At 41.2% G+C, this 22,471-nt stretch overlaps 1 protein-coding gene across 2 annotated transcripts in view; it reads right to left on the bottom strand.

Moving 5' to 3' along the window:
- rexo1 (REX1, RNA exonuclease 1 homolog) overlaps positions 1 to 22,119 on the bottom strand; it is a 77,319-nt gene extending 55,200 nt beyond the window's left edge. For both annotated transcript variants that reach the window (XR_009646200.1, XM_060846396.1), the window contains exon 1: positions 21,772 to 22,119. Coding sequence is in view for 1 of the 2 variants with exons in the window: in XM_060846396.1 (XP_060702379.1) it covers positions 21,772 to 21,949 (178 nt within the window). In the remaining variant the exon portion in view is untranslated. The remainder of the gene's footprint in view (positions 1 to 21,771) is intronic.
- Between the last annotated feature and the right edge of the window lie 352 nt (positions 22,120 to 22,471).

The following is a 22,471-nucleotide window of genomic DNA, read 5'->3' as shown; positions in this document are numbered from 1 at the left end:
TGTGGTTGCTTTCACATTGTTTATCAAATAGTTTAACAAGACATTTTAAAATCTATTTAATTTGTTACTTTCAACATTAATTCTATATGTGATTGGTGAGATGGTACTGCAATGAAACAATTGCACTGTATGTAATACATGTTCTGATCTGTTCTAAATTTCCCCGCTCTGTATGATATCAGTACCGTAATATACCAATTTGAAAGAGAAACAGATTTTAAGTTGAATTGTTAAATAATGGATGAGTATATGAATAGAAAGGGTTTGGAGGGATATGGGCCAGGTGCTGGCAGGTGGGACTACATTGGGTTGGGATATCTGTTCGGCATGGACAAGTTGAACCGAAGGGTCTGTTTCCGTGCTGTACACCTCTATGACTTTAATAATTATACTCACTACAGTAAATAGTTTCTACTTAATTAACTGTTTTGAAAAAACACTTTTCAAACTCAGAAGTTTCAGCAGGCCTCAAAGTTGGTCAACACACACCGTAAGGATACAAGGAGACAAAACAAAAAAAAATAGTAATTTGGCTGCTTTAACACTGAATTGGTCATGACAAGATGCCCATTCTGGTCAAGATTCCTGCTGCTCTGCACACCATCCAGTGTCATCACTTCAAAAATGTCCAGCACACTAAAACCAAAACAAAAACTTCAGTTCCACAGCATCAGACTCTTTGAAACATGTTATCAAATTTTAAAAAATGCAAATCACTCACTGCACTATTTAATTGTCCTATTTAGTAATATTTTGTTTTTATTACATTTCTGACTTTCTGAAGGCACTGATTTCTTGGAGTGCTATTATGTGCAGGCACTTCCCACACATAGCCAAATTAATTAACTAAATTAAACTGAAGCATTGTTTTTCTTACTGAGGCATTATGCTCAACCACTGTCCATTCAAGAACCATCTAATTGTACTACCAGACATCACTTGTTGTAGGAAACGGAAAACTACTGCACATTTTCCCCACTAAGCTAAAAGGCAATGAATCATAGAATCATTACAGTGTGGAAACAGGCCCTTCTGCCCAACAAGTCTATACCAATCCTCTAAAGAGTATCCCACCCAAACCCATTTCTCTACCCTATTACTCTACATTTACCCCTGACTAATACACATAACCTAACCATCCATGAACACTATTGGTAATTTAGCATGGTCATTAACCTAACTTGCACATCTTTGGATTGTGGGAGGAAACTGGAGCATCCAGAGAAAACCCATGCAGACATGGGGAGAATGCGCAAACTCCACACAGTCGCCTGAGGCTGGAATCGAACCAGAGTCCCTGGCGCTGTGAGGCAGGTGCTAACCACTGAGGCACCATGCCGTGTTGTTGTTTATCAATTAACTTAAAACCGGTTTCTCTTTCAAACTGGTGTATTAAGGTATTGGTATTATATGGAGCAGGGAATGTAAGACATGCAGTTCAATACAGCATGTCTTATATACTGCAATGAAATAATTGCAGCGCATCATCTCACTAATCACATATAAAATGAATTTTGACAGACAGTAGTCAAGAGGAGTTAACTTATCATATAGACAAGGTCTTTCCTCACATATTTGGCCCAGCTACTCACAACATAAAATAAATGCAGTGGATTTTATTGGAAATATATTGTTGTGTTAATGTCATAGTTATCTTTGTGCAAATAAGCCAGCAAGCTCAAGCATTTGGAGATAGTGAGATTTGTAAATCTTCAAAATGTGCCCTTAAATATGAAAAGGTTATGACACCATCATCTGCTTCACACATATGGCCATATGTATCTTGTTTTCCCTCCCCCCACCCTCAGCAAAATCCTAACATCCCACACGACATAACTAACAAATGCATGCCACATATAATTGGATCACACGTTACTGCAATCTCATTTCTAAAGTATCATGTTTTAAAACTGCTCCCTGATAGACACTTCTGTTAAATACAGTTGGATCCCTTATTTTAGCATATTGAATGGAAGAGGATGGTGTTTGGGAAATCTATCCAGATAATTAATCCTTGTTATTTTCTTCCATGACATTCAAGTCATTTTAGAGTACAAATAGGAGACCCATCTCTGTGAGCTCAGCAAGCAGTGATAAAATGTAGTTGACTTGCTCTTGGTGAATTCCTAACCAACTCCTCTCCTTCCATTCCCATACTGAGGTAATCCCTGAACTCCATGCTACTAACATGAAAGAATATTTGTAGACATACCTACAAGCATAATACCAGATGAAACTGGGCCCTTAACCATGAAAATGTTGTGACATCACCATGCTGCTTTTTAGTCATCTGCCTTATTTTCAAAAGCATAAAACTAAATGCAGTCATCAAAACAGATGTTGCATGAAGACAATAACCCTCCAGCCTGTGTGGAGTAGATATGTGGGAACTGCCTTGCTAAATCCAGCAACATAACCCAACCAAATTCAATCAAATTCATCATGTGAAAAAAAAAAGCATCAGAACTTTGTGTACAAATACATTTTTAAAACTTGGGAGCTAACTAACATTATTTAACCATAGGCCCAGGTTCAAGGCCTACTTATTCCAGAGCTGTCACTGGATGTCTGAATAGGTTGATTAAAAATATTTGCATAGTGTACGTCAAAGTATGCATCCCATTTATATTTGCATGACCTTCACCACACTATTTCATTGTGGAACTTTGCAAATTCTGCAGCACAATTAGTCAGAATATGTACTATTTATGCCACAGATAAAGTCACATTACCACAAGATCCAAAATGATGTTCTGACAGACCTTGTCATTACAGACATTTTATAAAACAATGTTTTATGCAACAGCCTGATTCTCTTATGCACAGTATTACATCATAACACCATTTGGATGTCAACCAATATTCACGTCATAAGATCAGCATAGAGGATTGATTACTCTGTACATGCCATGTTAGAACATTCATGAAAAACAAGAAACAAAAGAAGATCGAAGACATTTTGTTAAATGTTGTATTTTAAAAAAAAGGTGATGCACTTAGGATACTTTCACCTAATAAACCAACTGAACACAGGCAGACAGAAATCACAGGATCAAGTAATGCACCTGGACTGGAATCCTGGCTCCCAACCAGAGCACTGCAGTACTGGTAAGCTATCAGGGTTAAACAAAGTGGGCTTGTGTGGACCAAAGACCATTTGCTGTATATTCTTTGTTTTTCTTCTCAATCGGCAGTCATCTCAAACTTTCCAACTAGTATTCCAATATTATGGATATAGCTACAGATTTGTAATTTAGAAAACTTTAAATTTCTATTGCTACTTTTGATACAGAATGATAACGATAAGATTTCAGTCAGTCATCTGAGCAAAGGCACTATGAACTTTGATAATAAAACACTATTTGATCGCTATCTTAGATAGTGGTATTAGTTATACACATGGGAGGCAATGACCTAGTGGTATCGTCAATGGATGCTAATCCCAAGACCAGATAAGGTTCTAGGGACATGGGTTCAAATTCCGCCACATCAGATGGTAGATTTTGAATTCAATAAAAAGAAGATCTGGAATTAAGAGTCTGGTAAGGACCATGAATCTATTGTTAATTGTAAGAAAAACCTCTGGTTTACTAGCGTTCTTTAGAGAAGGAATCTGCCATCCTTACCTGGTCTAGCCTACAGATGACTCCAGACCCACAGCAAAGTGGTTGACTCTTAATAGCCCTCTGGGCAATAAATGCTGCCTAGCCAGCGATGCCCTCATCCCATAATGAATAAAGAGAAAATGGTCATTTAACTTGTGTATCAATTTGCATGTATTCAGTGCCTTTAAAAGAATAAAACCCCCATAGGGATTGATTTACAAATTCAAAACATTTGATACAAACATGCAAAAACATATAAGCATGGCTTTGTCATGGTGATTTAACAGATAGGTTTTAAGAAGCAACTTACAGAAGGCAAGGGAGATAGAGACAGAGATTTAGGAAACAAATTAAAGAACTTCGGGCCTTGTCAACTGAAGACAAGGCACTGGAACTCAGTGATTAAAGTTAGGAATTTTCAGGAGACCATAACTGGCATAATGCAAAGGCATGTTCTTTTCTGTGTGATTTTTGCAATAATGGAGTAAATTGCAGAGTCAGAGCTATACAGCATGGAAACAGACCTTTTGGGACAACTTTTTCATGCTGACCAGATATCCTAAATTAATCTAGTCCCATTTGCCAGCATTTGGCCCACATTCTTCCAGAGATAGGGAAATCTCTGGAATGAGAATGAGGCTCAACTGGTAGACTAAGTAATTCAATGAGGTCATAACAAATAAGCAAGATGGGCTTGCTATAAGTTAAGACATGGACAGACATTTGCCTTAGAGAGATAAACTGTGGATGCTTTGAAACACTCAAGTCTCAAAATACCAGACACATTGAACAGTTTCAGCAGATAGACTGAGGTAAAGGCAGAGTTAAGTGATGGTATGGAGTTGGAAATAGCTGATTAGAGTCATAGAGATGTACAGCACCGAAACAGACCCTTCAGTCCAACTCATCCATGCTGACCAGATATCCTAAATTAATCTAGTCCCTTTTGCCAGCACTTGGCCCATATTCTTTTAAACCATTCAGATGCTTTTTAAATGTTGCAATTGTACCAGCTTCCACCACTTCCTCTGGCAGTTCATTCCATACACGCACCACCTTCTTGTGGAAAAGTTGCCTCTTAGGTCCTTTTTAAATCTTTCCTCTGTAACCTTAAACCTCTACCAACTAGTTTTGGATTCCCCTACCCTGGGTTAAAGGCCTTGACTCTTTAGTCTATCCATGCCCCTCTTGATTTTATGAACTTCTCGAAGGTCACCCCTCACCATCTGATGTCCAGGGAAAATAGCCCAAGCGATTTCAGCCTCTCCCTAGATCTCAAACCCTCCAACCCTGACAACATCCTGTAAATCTTTTCTAGCCTCTTTCAAGTCTCACAACATTATTCCTATATGTGTGATATTCAAATTGCTGTAGGCTTACAGAAATGACAATATCCTTGAAAACCAGGAGAGTTAGCACCTATAAGCAACAAGTAGTTATGGTCATAAAAGGTGCAGATAAAGGACTAGAAGCTCATGTTGGGGTAAAATAAATAACTTAGCACCGTCTTAAATTGTTGCCTCAGAGGGGGGGACAAAAAATGGATGAGGACCAAAGATGGTAGTTTCCATCATCCTTAAGTTTAGTTCCAGGATGTTTCTCATCTAGAAATTGCAGTCAGACAAGTAGTCTGACAGTTTAAAGGCAGAGGAAAAGAGGTAGAACTGGATCCACGATGCTCTGATTTTGGATGTCATTAACATGGGTGCAGTGTCAAAGATTAATAACTACATAAAATCCTAAGAAATAAGAGCAGGACAATGCCATAAAGCTCAACAAGCCTACTCTGCCATTCGAAAAGATCATGGTTGATCTTGAGCTCCAAGTACACTTTGCTGCCTGCTTGCTATTTCCTCTTACTGAGAAAAAATTGTCTAGCTCATATCTTCACTGATGGCAAATTCACAAATCTCGTGGACAGAGAATTCCAAGTATTCACACACCTTGAAATTTATCATCTCAGTCCTAAATGATCAGCCCCTTAACCAAAAATGTGCCTCTTGTTCTAGATTTTCCAGCCAGGAGAAATAACATTTCAGTATCTATCAGTTCCTTTCATTTTTATCTTATTCTTCTAAAATCCAAAGAACATACTGGATGTAGGTTTGCTCTTTTTTTTGTTTATAAATAGAAAGCAAGAATCAGCAGCAGTGCTTGGCCCAGAGGCCCACTGATGTCACCTAGTAGGGTGACGAAACATCAGGAAATGAACCTTCCAGCTCAGCAAGCAATCCTATATCCAGAACCTCAATCTGAACTACAAATCTTAAAACTCCAAAGAACATAGCTTCAAATTATTCAGCCTCTCATATAGGACATCACCCTTATCCGTGAGAAAGTGTACAAGGTATGAGCCGGTAGGGAAAGTGTGAAGTTTTGAATTTTGTGAAACAAAAGATTTAGCTGAGTATGACTCAGATGAGATAAGAACTTGCAGTTAACAATGAGGTGCTGGAGGCAAGGGTAGTGGGTTAACAAGGTGGATAAGCATTCATTATGTACAGCCACTTAACAAGATGAGGTGGCATTCAGTACGTAAAGTCAGTTAACAAGGGGAAAAGTATCCATTATGTGAAACCAGTTAACAAGATTAAGAACATTCATTGTGTAACAGCAGATGGTTTAATTTTTACTATTGACACTTGCTGATTGTAATGGTCACCTAATTGATATGTACGTTGCCTTACCTGGATGCTCCTCCCTTTGAATGACTATATATTTCACTAAGAAACTGCTGTTTGAGAGAAGACCATGAACCCATGTCCCTGTGAACATAGGCAATCGTTCCCTCCCTCCAAGGCCCAGAATAAAGATGAAGGAGGTAAAGCTTTACTGTGTCTCTGAGCATTTTGCTTCGACTAAAGCAGGAAAGGGACAACTTATCGATAAGTCAACCTTTACATACTGCCTCCAATATAATATATCCTTCCTTAAATACAAGAGACTAAAATTGCACATAGTATTTCAGTTTGATTTCACCAAAATTCCATACAATTGTAGTAAGATATTTTGATTCTTATCTTCCTTACAATAAAGGCCAATATGCCATTTTCTACTGAACCATGTTGTTTCACGTGCCTTGTGAGATAGTACATCCTAACCTCAGAGCATTGTTTCACACCTTTTAAAATAAGTTCTGCTTTTACATTTTTATGAGCAAAGTGAAAACCTCAAACTTGTGCACCTTATACTCTATCTACAACTACGTTATCCATTCATTAACATGTCGATACTCATTATGCAGCTTCCTCCTCAAAGCTTGCATTCTCATTGCTTTGTATCATCAGAAAATTCATAGTTGGTAATATATCTGTTTATGACTTGGGGGAAAGTGACAAAGGGTGGAAAATTCCCCATTTATAACAATAGTCTGCTTCCTCTCAGTTACCTGAGGGTTACCATTGACCAGAAGCTCAACCAGACTCGACACAAATAGAGAAACTAGGAATACTGTGGCAACTTACCTTCTGACTTGTCAAAGTCTGTTCACCATCTACAGAGCACAAGGATCAAGAACAAGAAGGCACAGGTTTAAGGTGATTTTGCAAAAGGAGTAAATGCAGTGAGTGAGAAAACGTTTTCACATGGCAAATGGTTCATGTCAAGAATACACAACACACCATGGTGGAGCCAAGATTCAATCAAATTCTCAAGGGCATGGGATGATTATTTAAATAGAAACAACACACAGGATTGAGGAAAGAACAGTAGAAAAGGCACAAAGCCACAAACTGCAGACATGATGGGCTAAATGCCCTTGTTTTGCACTATAACAATTCTCTGAATCCGAGGTAATGTAATTTTTTTTAAAAAAAGGTTGTGCTGCAAAATGTGAAAGTATATACCGGAAATGTTTGAAAAGAAAACTTGATAATCAAAATTTTGTTTAGAGATGCAGAATTCTAACACCGACTCTCCAGTTTCAAACATATTACATAGAATGCAGGCAATAGAAACAGGTCATTCAGCATAATTGGTTTATGTCAGTGTTTTTGCTCAACAGGACCATCTCCCACTTCTACGTGCATCACCTTCTATTCCTTTTTCTGTCCTTGATTCTCGAGCTTCCTTTTAACTGCATCTGTTATTATTTTAACAATTTGGGGTAGCAACATCCACATTCTAATTACTCACTCAGTAAGAAAGTTTCTCCTGAATTTAACGTAATTATTGATGACAGTGAAAAACTGGCTCATTACCTTTTCTTCAGTATTTTGTTCCAAAGGTTGAGGCCAGTTGTCTGTTCATCTTTGTCTGAAGCTAAAATAAGCCAACTTATTTTAGACTGGAGGCCAGACAAATGCAACTCAGTATCTATTTACCAAGATAGTCATCATCAGACTAGCTGCAGAAAAAGGTGAATACAATTTCAGTCAGCTGCATTCTAACCTCATGTCTTCATCAAAATTAATACTTGCATGGCAACTAATGCATGCTCCCAAAAAAAAATGGCTGCCATTAAATTTATGGTTTTCTCAACATTACAATAGTGAACAAAAGGACTTTGATAACTGCAATGCATTTTGGGACATCTTGAAGCTGTGGAAGTTGTTATAAAAATGTAAATGTTTTTATTTCGTTACAACTGATAAATAATGAAAGTGATTAGGCTGAGAATGAAGTAATGAATAAATGTCTACAAATTGTAACTTTCAATTTACATACGAAACATCTAAATTGACAAAGTTTTTACAATAGCAAATAGATCTGTTTGCTTTCCCTCCTTATGTAATTTTGCTTTGTAAAGACCTTAAAAACTACCAGCTTTCTTTTAAAAGGAATTTCAATCTGCACTAGTCCTGGGAAAGCAACTTCTCAGATTTTTCAAATTTGAGAACAGTGTATTGAAGAAATAGAACTGTGACAATCAAAGCCTCTGGTGTTTTAACTCCAGCTTCCTATTATATTTTGGATTGTTTATGGAAATACCTCATTTCCAATGTGCAATTTTCCAGTGTACTACTCAGAGGTCTATTTAATTCAGTTTAAGATTTTTTTGCCCTTGCAAGTATAATTGAAGGCCTTCAAAGAGGAAATAATTCGGGTGTCAGTCTAAGCACGTACTGAAAAGTTGGAATAAATGAGTCCTTTCCAGAGTGGCAGGCAGTGACAATTCAGATACCACAGGGTTCACCGCTGGGATCCTAGCTGTTCACAATATATATTAACGATTTGGATGAAGGAACTGAATGCAATATCTCCAAATTTGCAGACGATACAAAGCTGGGTGATAGTGTGTACTGTGAGGAGGAAACGAGGAGGCTGCAGGATGATTTGGTCAGACTGACTAAGTTGGGCAAATGCAATATAATGTGGATAAATGTGATGTTATCCACTTTCATGGCAAAAACAGGAAGGCAGATTATTATTTGAATGGTGGCAGTTTAGGAAATGGTGAAGTGAAACGAGACCTGGGCGTTACAATGGCACAGTCATTGAAAATTGGCATACAGATGCAGCAGGCAGTAAGGAAAGCTAATGGCATGCTGACCTTCATAGCAAGATGACTGACAGAGGAGTAGAGATGTCTTGCTGTAGATATACAAAGCCCTGAGGCCACACCTTGAGTACTGTATGCCATTTTGGTCTCAGTCGGAGGAAGAATATTCTTGCTATTGAGGGAGTCCAATGAAGGTTCACCAGACTGATTCCCAAGATAGCAGGACTGACATATGAAGGAAGACTGGTTCAACTGAGCTTGTACTCACTGGAATTTAGAAGAATGGGGGTGGAATCTCATAGAAACAGGCTAGACGGGGATGAATGTTCTCAATGTTGGCAAAGTCCAGAACCTGTAACATATTTGCCCACATTTAATCCACCTATATCCCTTATAGCCTTCTTCTGCCCTCTCAAGAACTTACTTCCCTGCCTCTTTGTGCCATTAGTAAATGGAAAAAACATACCTTAATCCCTTTATCCAAGTAGTAATTGAGAAATGGATCTTTAAAATGGATGAGATAAAAGTAGTGAAAGCAGCAGAAAGTTAACTATTCACAGCACCCAAAAGTAGAAGTCTCCCAAGCCCGATGTGGCTGAAGGAAGCAAGGTTGGAAATAGAGGCTGCTTTCATCGCACTGTTTCAATGCAGACGTGGAGTGGCACAAGAAAACTGGGAGATTGCAAAGATATCCTTGTTCAAAAATAAAAGAGTGAATCAGATGTTAATTGGGCAAGAAAACAAAATTAGTGAACATAATCCAGGACAAAATTGATTTTCACTTTGAAGAATATAGATTAATAAATGTCAATCAGAGATCTGTTAAAGAAAAACTGTCAGACCAATTTGTTTTGAATGATATAGCAGAGATGGTTGAATAAGGTAATGCAGTTCATGTTTACAAAAAGCTGCTTCATAGAATGCTATATAATAGAAACTAAAGTCAATGGGATTTAAGGGATATGGATAGCTAAGACAGAAATCAGAAAATGGCGATGATTGATATTTTACAGTGGACAGGTTATATAGATAGAAACAATACCAACAAAATTCACAGTACGGCCATTGCTCTTTTGGAAATATATTGATGACCTGGACATGGGAATAGGAGTATCAGTCTGAAGTTTGCACCAAGCTACAAAATGTGAAAATGTAGTAAACAGGTATGAGCTTAGCACATACTTCAAGAGGGCAGATAAAACTGGTGAGTAGAGTGGTAAGACAATTGATTTACTTTAATGCAGGGAAGCGTGAAATGATACATTTTCAAACCAAAAAATGGCAGGCAATATAAATAGAAAGTACAAATTTAACATGAAAGCACAAGGTTTGTGTACATCAATATCAGTTGGGATGGTAAGGGGAGATATTAGGTGTTTTAAAAAGTATACAGGCGCACAAATCCCCAGGGCCCAATGAGATGTTTCCCAGACTGCTACTGGAGTCAAGGGAGGAGATTGCTAGTGCCCTAGCAGAGATACTTAATATCTTGCTGGTCACAAGTGCCAGATGACTGGATGAGAGATAATGTGGTTCTTTTACTCAAGAGGAGCAGCAGGGATAGGCCAGGTAAATACAGAACAGTTAGGTTGATGTCAGCAGTTGGGAAATCATTAGAAGTAATTCTGAAGGGCAGAAATAATTAATACTTGGAAAGAGAGTGATCAGCGCTGATTTGTTAGAGAGAGATCCTGTCTGACTAATTTAATTGAGTTTTTTAAAAATATATTGAAGGGGGTGCAGTTAATGTGGCTTACCTGGACTTCAATATGGCCTTTGACAAGTCTCACATGGAAGGTTGGCTCATAAAATAAGAGCCCATGGGATCAAGTTGGTAACTGGATCCAACATTGGCTTACAAATAGAAGGCAGATTGAGGAGATTTGTTTTTGTTCATGGGCTTACAATTACAGCAGTGTAACAGACAGCTTGGTGCTAGGATCTATCCTGTTTGTTATTTACATTTAATGGTTTGAACATGGATGAAGAAAGTATAATCAGCAATTTTACAGATGACACTAAAATTGCTGGTTGTTGTTGATACTGAGGAAGATGGTCTCAGACTACAGTCTGATGTTAATCAGCTGGTAAATTGAGCAGAGCCACAGATGATGAAATTTAATCCCGATAAGTGAGAGGTAATGCATTAGGTTCCTTTGGTGTAGTGAGGAATGAAGAGAACTTGGCGTACAAATCCATAGATATTTGGAGGTGTCAGCACAGGTAGACAGGGTAGTGAACATGGCAAACAGATGCTTGCCTTCATTAGCCAGTGTGTAGAATTTAAGAGCAAGTCAGTCTTGTCACGTGTGTGCGCGTGGCGGTGGCAAGATCTTATTGAGGTATACAAAATTGTGAAAAGTATAGAAAACGTAGATTGTAAGAATCTTTTCCCCATGGCAGATGTCTTTAAAACCAGAGGGCATTACTTTAAAGTGAGGAGCAAGTGCTTGAGAGGATATTAGATTAAATTAGATTATTTACAGTGTGGAAACAGGCCCTTCGGCCCAACAAGTCCACACCGACCCACCAAAGCACAACCCGCCCAGACCCATTCCCTGACATTTACCCTTTCACCTAACACTACAGGCAATTTAGCATGGCCAACTCACCTAACTTGCACATTTTTGGATTGTGGGAGGAAACCGGAGCACACGGAGGAAACCCACGCAGACACGGTTAGAATGTGCAAATTCCACACAGAGTCACCTGAGGCGGGAATTGAACCCGTGTCTCTGGCGCTGTGAGATCTGAGAAAGAATGGTATAAGGATGGTATAAAATGCCCGAGAGAGTGGTACAGGCAGATACTCTCAACATTTAAGAACAATATATACGAGTACTTAAAATGCTAGAGATTGTAGGGAATGGACTAAATGTAGGTGTATGGGATTAGTGTAGTTTGGTGTCGTTGCTCATGGGGCGAGTGACCCCAATGTGGTAGAGAGTGAGGTCCTCCAACATCTGCAGCAAACAGCCTGAGGCTGCCGCGATTGAGTACTGAGAGACCTGGAGGTGAGGCCCAGCGCAGTCTGCTTGAAGGATTGGAATACTGTAATTATTTTTCTAATTTATTCCTAAGATCCTATATCTAGGACCTTTGTACATAATATGGCAAGGTAAATGGAGACTTCATAAACTTTACACTGCACTCGAATACATGTGACATGTGTAATTATACTTCTACTCAAGTAAGCAGTACTTAAAAGCACAGCAAACCCCTAATACAACTCTGAAGAATCAGCCTATACTATGTTCAAATCTCTAAAGTGGGCTGAACCCACGGTTTTACTATTAGCCATGAATAACACTAAAGTAGACCTTTTTAATTTTCTAGAAATGTTGAAACTTTTTTTTACACTTATTATTTCAGTCCCTTCAGGTTCACACATACAAATAAATTAAGAGTACCAGCACTCTGACGTAGCCGGTTACGATTCAAGCTGATGTTATTACTGGACAAAATCAGATCTCAGCCTGAAATATGCCTTGATAAATCATACTGATTTTTAAAGTTTTAATAAAAGATCTTCCACCAAAACAAAAAATACAATGCTACAGATTCAAGTTTCACAATTAAAGAATGTTATAATACAAAAGAAATGAAGATAAAATAGAAGAAACCAAACTATTTACAGATGGCACAAGTTTAAAGATTTTAAAACACACAGTAAAATACAAGCCAATTATTTTAAAAGCAGTTCTTTACAGTACTTGGAAATACCGAGGACTGCATCATCAAAGTGGGCAGTACGGTGGCTCAGTGGTTAGCACTGTTGCCTCACAGGGTCCCAGCCTCAGGTGACTGTGTGTAGTTTGCACATTCTCGCAGTGTCTGCGTGGATTTCCACCAGGTGTTCCGGTTTCCTCTCTCAGTCACAAAGATGTGCAGGTCAAGTGAGTTTGACTATGCTAAATTGCCCATAGTGTTAGGTATATTAGTTAGAGGGAAATGGATCTGGGTGGGTTACTCTTTGTAGGGTCTGTGTAGGCTGGTTGGGCCGAAAGGCCTGTTTCCACACTGTAGGGAATCTAATCTAATCAAATCAAAATAAGGCCATCCACAAACTCGAGGAAGAAAACCTCATCTCCCACCTTAGGAGCTTACAAATTCAACATATAATTCACCACCTTCCAAATCTCTCCACCCCAACCTAGGTCCAGCCCTCCCTCTCCATCCACCCCCTTGACCTGACCTACCTATCCATCTTCTTTCCCACCTATCCACTCCACTATTCCTACTGACCAATCTCAATCACCTCCTACTTGCATCCACCTATTGCCATCTGACCTACCTTTCCCCCAGCCCAACACCCCCACCTCATTTATTCCCCCTCCAAATTCTGAAGAAGGATCCTGCCTAAAATGTTGACTCGCCTGCTTGACCTACTGCGCTTTTTCCAGAGCCATATTTTAATCAAATCTTTACAGTACTAACACCAGACAGAATTCCCTTGTCTTTCTCATTTCTGAGGGCCGAATTGTACTGTGGCTTCAACATCACATCTTGAAAATCTGATGATTTCTACACGGAACCTTCATACAACTGAGCTTAGAGACTTTCTCAGCTTAAAGCAGCTTCAAATACTTGAGGTCTAGAAGTTCTAGACTAAACTCCTTCCAGGGAGGTAACAAATTTCTGAACAGTCCTAAACTACCTCAATTTCTCAGGAGCATCTATTTTACACAGCCAGCTTCAGCAAAGACATTTGTAAAACTGAATTAAAATGAATTTTAAGAAAAGTCTTTTTTCCAAGCTCCAAACAATCCAGAATCTTCGATAATGAAAGCTCGCTGCATTAGATTGTTTACATGTAAGCTTCCTCAAATTAATCAAAACCCCCTTACATTCAAAAAGATTTCACACTAATATTTCAAAAGAAATCACCATGGCTACAGAAATATTTACAAGTTAATCATTAATCCCCAGAGAGACAGATCAAAATCCACAAATTACTGATTGAAATCCAAAATCTAAATGATCGTAAAATATATATAAATCATACACTTTACATCAGAACCCTCACTTTTTACCAGGCTATAAAAATCCGCAGCCAAGGACTTTCCAGATAATGAGTCAAGATTAACATCAAGTGAAAAGAAAGTGCCCTCAGGAAGTAACCAAAGAAATCAAACATGTAATACGTTTGACAAATTAAGCTAATTTTCTTGAAGTGACCAAGTGAATTAAGGGAGACAAGCAAACATAGTGCATATGGAAGTTAAAGGGCAACCCACAAAGCTACTCAGAAGACTTGTCATAAAATGATCAAGTGTACACAGAGGAACCTCGATTATCTGAACGAGATGGGCAGGCACTATTTCGTTCAGATAATCGATTACTTTATTAATCGATTAAATGCCTTTCCTCTGGGGCTCGGAGTTTTTAAAGTCTGGTCCCCGTTCAGGAGACGAGGCAGCAGCACATCAGATGCTCCCCCGCCCAACGCCACTCTCCGCATGCCCTTAAAACCTGTCCAACACCAACACCCCCTCCCCCCCAAAACCCTGTCCAACACTGACCCCCACCCACCTGCCTTTCCACACCCTCTCCAGGGCAGCTGGACTGGACACCTACAACAAGACTGCTGCTGCTGCCTTTGTGGGGTAAGTTTCCAAATAGCACATACACATACATCATTTTACTGCAACTTTTTGACAGGTTCCACCTTTATCCTGTACAGGACAATGTTGCAGAAAGTATCTGGGGAAGGGAGGTTTAGGGTACACCTCTCTGTAGAACTCCAGGGAAAGTGTGGGCAGAGAGGGAGGGCTGGAGATCAGTCGTTTGGAGGCAGTGCCTGTTTAATCATTGTAAATAAAAGATGCAATCAGTGTTGGAAATACATCTGAGGTAATGTTTCTATCGGGACCTTGCAATCTCCTCTGAATAATCAGATATTCGGATAATCGAAGTTCCCCTACATATAATACTTTTGGAAGTGTGAAAAGAACAAGAGGGTTTGTTAAGAGAAATTAGAATAACAGAAGCTGTACAGATTGGAAGTCCCAAATTCCAGAGATCAACTGCAACTATTTTTCTTTGTACACAAATAATTGGAGTACTGTATTGGAGAAGAATATCAACTTATAATATTAACATTGTACAAGAAAGGCAAACAGTAAAGTGATTGTAAAATATTTCAAGGGCGCAACAAAGATTATGAAAAAAATGAATGTGGAGTACTGTGTGCTGGCCTCCTACCCGCCCTCGACCTCTTTATAGCCAACTGCCGCCGTGACATTAACCGACTCAACCTGTCCACCCCTCTCACCCACTCCAACCTCACCCTCAGAACGTGCAGCCCTCCACTCCAATCCCAACCTCACCATCAAACCCGCAGACAAGGGAGGTGCGGTGGTAGTTTGGCGCACTGACCTTTATACCGCTGAGGCCAAACGCCAGCTCGCGGACGCCTCCTCTTATCGCCCCCTTGACCACGACCCCACCTCCCACCACCAAACCATCATCTCCCAGACCATCCATGACCTCATCACCTCAGGGGATCTCCCATCCACCGCCTCCAACCTCATAGTCCCACAACCCCGCACCGCCCTTTTCTACCTCCTGCCCAAAATCCACAAACCTGCCTGCCCCGGCCGACCCATTGTCTCAGCCTGCTCCTGCCCCACCGAACTCATCTCCCAATACCTCGACACGGTCCTGTCCCCTTTAGTCCAAGAACTCCCCACCTACGTTCGGGACACCACCCACGCCCTCCACCTCCTCCAGGATTTTCACTTCCCCGGTCCCCAACGCCTTATTTTCCACAATGGACATCCAGTCCCTGTACACCTCCATCCCCCATCACGAAGGACTCAAAGCCCTCCGCTTCTTCCTTTCCCGCCGCACCAACCAGTACCCTTCCACTGACACCCTCCTTCGACTGACTGAACTGGTCCTCACCCTGAATAACTTCTCTTTTCAATCCTCCCACTTCCTCCAAACTAAAGGAGTTGCCATGGGCACCCACATGCCTGCCTCTTCGTAGGATATGTGGAACAGTCCATCTTCTGCAACTACACTGGCACCACCCCCCACCTTTTCCTCCGCTACATCGATGAATGTATCGGCGCTGCCTCGTGCTCCCACGAGGAGGTTGAACAGTTCATCAACTTTACTAACACCTTCCATCCCGACCTCAAATTCACCTGGACTGTCTCAGACTCCTCCCTCCCCTTCCTACACCTTTCCATCTCTATCTTGGCCGACTGACTCAACACAGACATCTACTATAAACCGACTGACTCCCACAGCTACCTGGACTACACCTCCTCCCACCCTGCCCCCTGCAAAAACTCCATCCCATATTCCCAATTCCTTCGTCTCCGCCGCATCTGCTCCCAGGAGGACCAGTTCCAACACCGCACAGCCCAGATGGCCTCCTTCTTCAAGGAGGCATATTCCCCCCAGACATGATCGACGATGCCCTCCACCGCATCTCCTCCACTTCCCGCTCCTCCGCCCTTGAGCCCCGCTCCTCCAACCGCCACCAAGACAGAACCCCAATGGTTCTCACCTACCACCCCACCAACCTCCGCATACAACGTATCATCCGCCGTCATTTCCGCCACCTCCAAACGGACCCCACCACCAAGGATATATTTCCCTCCCCTCCCCTATCAGCGTTCCGCAAGGACCACTCCCTTCGTGACTCCCTCGTCAGATCCACACCCCCCACCAACCCAACCTCCACCCCGGCACCTTCCCCTGCAACCGCAGGAAATGTAAAACTTGCGCCCACACCTCCACACTCACTTCCCTCCAAGGCCCCAAGGGATCCTTCCATATCCGCCACAAGTTCACCTGTACCTCCACACACATCATCTATTGCATCCGCTGCACCCGATGTGGCCTCCTCTATATTGGGGAGACAGGCCGCTTACTTGCGGAACGCTTCAGAGAACACCTCTGGGCCACCCGGACCAACCAACCCAACCGCCCCGTGGCTCAACACTTTAACTCTCCCTCCCACTCCACCGAGGACATGCAGGTCCTTGGACTCCTCCACTGGCAGAACATAACACGACGGCTGGAGGAGGAGCGCCTCATCTTCCGCCTGGGAACCCTCCAACCACAAGGTATGAATTCAGATTTCTCCAGTTTCCTCATTTCCCCTCCCCCCACCTTGTCTCAGTCGGTTCCCTCAACTCAGCACCACCCTCCTAACCTGCAATCTCCTTACTGACCTCTCCGCCCCCACCCCACTCCGGCCTATCACCCTCACCTTGACCTCCTTTCACCTATCCCACCTCCAACGCCCCTCCCCCAAGTCCCTCCTCCCTACCTTTTATCTTAGCCTGCTTGGCTACTCTCTCTCTCATTCCTGATGAAGGGCTTATGCTCGAAACGTCGAATTCCCTATTCCTGAGATGCTGCCTAACCTGCTGTGCTTTAACAGCAACACATTTTCAGCTGTGATCTCCAGCATCTGCAGACCTCATTTTTTACGCAATAATTTTATTACCATAATTATATCTTTTTCTTCAATATAAAAGGTTTATTGATTTTCGAATAGTCAGTTCTTCTATTACGCGATGGTTGCATTCTTTTGCAACCTCGTGTTATAGAAAAATTGTGCTTTAGAAATAGCACTTAAAGTATCAGCAATGTGATTGTGTTACAGCCAACACACATTTTAAAAGCTCATGCTTTAGAAACAGCTTCCCAGATTTATCAACTGCATTACAGCAAATTTGCATTACAGTTACTACCTCAGAATTTCAGTAACTAAAAAGGTTTTGAACTAGGAGGAAAGTATAAAATGGTCACCATCAATCATTTGACCAGAAATTGGCCAAGTCGCAAATGACTTACAGAGTTGGTTAGTTCAGTTGGCTAGATAGCTAGTTTGCAATGTAGAGTGATGCCAACAGCACAGGTTCATTTCCCTCATTAGCTAAGAAAACCACTAAGATTCCATTTCGTCTACCTTGAAATGTTGCATCCCTAAGGATGTTACCACCAGTCAGTCAATCCCTCTGCAATGCAACAGAGAAACTATAGCGACTTAATCTTCCAACTCTGGAAAACGTGGCCCAATGTAGCAGCCTCCTAGCTGCCCAAACACTGATAGATTGCTAACTTGAACAACAAGGGATGCTAGGTACACTGGCCAAGTGAAACACTGAAATATCAAAAATCCTACACCAGGCAGTGCAAACACAGCAGTAAAGTGCTCATGATATTAGCATAATATAAAAGGCAACAGTTTTATTCTACCCAGACACCCCTAACAGTCTATACACGAAACTAAGGACAGCCCAGACAGAAAGGTACTGGGTCCTGCTACATAAAAGAAACTGACAGTAGCATGCTATCTAAATGATTGACTCTTGTTTAAAATTATTAAGTATATTTCCTTGATTGGTCAGAACTATAGAAAGTTCCAGAAAACCATCTAAAAAGTATAAAAACAGATCTCTCTTGGAACCATCTGAGAAAACCAGCATGGCAAAAAGCAGAGATTAGCTGACCATCCAGAGAGAGAGAGGAAGAAAGCAACTTTGCAGACCCAGAGACACAGCCACAAGTATAGCACCTGCGTAAATTTATGAGATACTCCAGAAGTATTGTAACCTTAAGGAGCCAAATAGGATTAGTGACAGTATATTTAGTATTAAAGATGTTTGTAGTTTTGTTCCTAATAAAGTGGGAACGTTTTTGGTACCAGCTTGCATTCGTATTGATTTGACCGCTTTGGTATTGTATAACACCTAGGTGAATTCTTTCATAACATTCTGGTTGGAGTTGTCTACAACTTGTTTAAACTGTAACAGACAACATCAGGTTCAAATCCCATCAACTCCACATGTATGTAACAACATCTATGAAAAGGTTGACTGGAGAACAAAAATCCAGAACTATTTTTAAACATTACACGCTTTCACATAAATAAAGATGTCATGTCGTGCATTTATGTTATGTTCTCCCTAATTTCTTGTGCTCAATTCTGAGTTCTGTGCACAGTATGCTTAAAGGGAAGCAGGATCATATAGCTGAAAATGACCAAGTACACACAGGGTTTCCCAATGTCTCACGTCTGTGCAGTATTACAGTACAACACATTGCTAAGCAGATAATACAACTGATCTTTCTTTCACTAAGAAAATCTTGCAAGAACTCCTTGCTGATCTAGACATTGGGTACCTGTATTTTAATTAGAGGTATAGCTTAGTGCTTAAGCAAGGAATTTTGTTGTTGTTGTTAACGAGATGTGTAAAGTGAACCTTTCATGCTTCACCTGATTGTGACAAAAGCAATGAAAGTATACAATCAACTGAAAGATATAAAAGGATGTAAAGAAGCAGTAAATTATGGATTAAAACAGTACACCTTCAAGAAACTGTATAGATTGGGGAAATACAGCTTGAAAATAAACAAGCCAACAGTAATGATTTAGTAAATAGGAGGAAAGTAAGAACAAGTAGTAGTGTTAAATTTAGGTCAGGAGTTGGAACCATAGTTCAGTTTTGAATACATTACAGAACGTACATCAAAGCTACTGAATATGGAGAGTAGGTTCAGGAGAATGACACACACAAATACTTGGTCTCTTGGAATCAAGAAATATGAGGACCACGTAAGAAAATGGACTGACATCAGTCAAGATCATATTACTCAGAAAATGTTCAATGGATCATATGATCTACTCCTGCTTCACATCTTGTACACTTTGCATGAAAAATTAGCTCTGAAGGAGAACTGACGAACTGTGATTAATTCCATTGGATCAAATAAAGTGAAAGGAGACGCATCGTGTTATTTTTCAAAGCTACTAAGAGTTGTTCTAAGGTAATGGTAACTCAGTGGTTAGCACTGCTACTTCACAGGCCAGGGATTCGGGTTCAGTTCCAGCCATAAATGGATGACTGTATGGATGGAGCTTCTATGTTCTCCATGTCTACAGGGTTTCCTCTGTGTGCTCTAGTTTCCTCCCACAGTACAAAGATCTGCAGGTTAGATGGTTTTTCCATGTGTCCAACATGGTCAGAGATGTGTAGGCTAGGTGGAATAGCCATGATAAAAAGTTTGGGAGAAGATTTGTAGCTCGGGTGCTCGTTGTTGTGGTTCTGTTCACCGAGCTGGGAGTTTGTGTTGCAAACGTTTCGTCCCCTGTCTAGGTGACATCCTCAGTGCTTGGAACCTCCTGTGAAGCGCTTCTGTGATGTTTCCTCCAGCATCTATAAATGCCAGAGGAAACATCACAGAAGCGCTTCACAGGAGGCTCCCAAGCACTTAGGATGTCACCTAGACAGGGGACGAAACATTTGCAACACAAACTCCCAATTCAGCGAACAGAACCAGAACAGCCATGATAAATTTGGGATGACTGGATACAATAGGAGTCTGGGTGGGATTTCTTCAGAGGTTCGGTGCAGACCCGGTGGGGCAAATGGCCTCCTTACACACTAAGGGTTTTAGGATTCTAAAGTTTAGCCCATGACTGGAAAGAATTAGTGAAGAAAACTTCCAAAGATTGCTGAGTAAATGAACGGAAGTTTTGAGGACTTTCTTTATACAGAATTGCTGGAATATAGGCATTCAGGTAGAGATCATTCTATTTTTGAGAAGAAAAATATTTAAACCAGATGCAAGGACTAAACTAAAGAATTGTGAATTCTAGAAATCTGAAACATTAACAGAAATTGCTGGAAAAACTCAGCAAGTTTGGGAGCATCTGTGGACCATGATTTGGAGGAGCCAGTGTTGGACTGGGGTGGACAAAGTTTAAAAAAAAATCACATCAGGTTATGGTCCAACAGGTTTAATTGAAAGCACTAGTTTTCAAAGTGGTGCTTAAGAAGCAGTTCTTAGAAAGCTAGTGCTTCCAAATAAACCTATTGGGCCATAACCTGGTGTTGCGTGATTTTTAACTTTAACAGCATCGGTGGAGACTGAGCAGAGTTAATGTTGAGACCAGGGATCCTTCTTCAGAACACATTGTTCCTTGTGACCTTTTCATTATTGCTGTACAAAACGTGTGCTTCAAAAGCTGGAAAAAAAAGATGCACTGCAGATGGATTTATCTAAATTTGTGTACAAAGATAATAATTACTTTGAATCTTGTTTAAATTAGACCAAGTCTTTATAGTTAGTTAGAGTTATTAAGAAAGATGGAGGCCATTGCTCACTTCTCAGATTCAAAGACACTGCATTCCTATTGTGGAGCATAATGTTGATCACACCAACATGTGTTGGATCTGGACTGGCTGAAAAGCTAAAAAAAATGGAACCACAACAAAACCTTAATTTTAAATGTGTAGTTTGAGGTCAAGTTACACGGACTTTTTTCCCAAACGTGTCACACCCTTTTTATTGACAGATATCAGTTATTGCAAACCAATTACATAAGACGAGAAACATATCTCAGATAAACACACAAATTAACCTCATAACAAAAGTTGTTCTGTTTTGTCGTTGGATCTAATGGTGACTCCATATAGAAACTGGCTGGCCTTGACACTTCAAAGACTATTACAGTACTGAATAACACACCCCAAACACTGAAACGTGTACAGGGAGGAAAGCCCTCCCACTTCCCCAAAGGGAAAGTCTGTTCAATAATCCAACTGATCCACAGTTTGGGCACAGCACCCAGATGGAGACCACCTCACTGTCACACAGAATAAAATACCCCAACACCCAGGTATAACCAAGGAGGGTTCAGGAAGGAGACCCAGGCTCCACAAGACACAACTAGGAAACCTGCTGATGCCGACTCACCTCGGTCAGCTGCTAGACACTGCCCGTCTCCCTCCGGCTTCTCCCTGGGCTTCTGACTGCGGTGCCGAAAGTGACAATAAGGCCGGTTGCAGGAGCCGCCATCGCCGCTGCCGCTGCCGCTGCCGCCGCCGTAAAAGGGGCACTCGATGCTGCGGAAAAACTCGGTGGAACGCAGCATTGTGCACTCGGGGCCCGGCCTCGGGGACAAGGCATAATCCCCTCCCCCCCTCCTCCTCTCGGCAGAAGATAATGATTTGGTGGAGGAGAGATGGAATCAGAATCGGAAGCCGAGGCGGCCTTCCCGCTCCGGGACAACTCCTCCGTTCCCGTCCTCTCACCCCCTGATCACCGCCCGCCCCCCGCTACCGCCTGGCGCCGCCATCTTGGTTCCTGCCAGACTCTGACGTCAGTGAGGCCTACTCAACCACACGCGCATTTTGGAGCCGTTGGGGGAAGAAAGATAGAACAAAATTTACAGTTATATAGCACCTTTCACCACCCCAGAGGTGTTCCTCGGGGATCCTCAATGATGATGAAACACCTTTAAAGTCACTGCTTTGATCACACAGCGTTGCCCTTTGATGTGAAGGGCACTGCTTGTCACTGGCCACTCGGGTGTTTTCCTATCTTCCTGGTGGTGGAAATTGAATAAAGATTGTGTCTCTCACTGTGTCTCACACCTGCACACACACACAATGGG

This window comes from Hemiscyllium ocellatum, chromosome 28 (assembly GCF_020745735.1).
Source record: "Hemiscyllium ocellatum isolate sHemOce1 chromosome 28, sHemOce1.pat.X.cur, whole genome shotgun sequence".
In the NCBI taxonomy this organism is placed as follows: Eukaryota; Metazoa; Chordata; class Chondrichthyes; order Orectolobiformes; family Hemiscylliidae; genus Hemiscyllium; species Hemiscyllium ocellatum.
The sequence above is the reverse complement of the archived record's forward strand: the minus strand, read 5'-3'. Positions and strand labels throughout refer to the sequence as shown.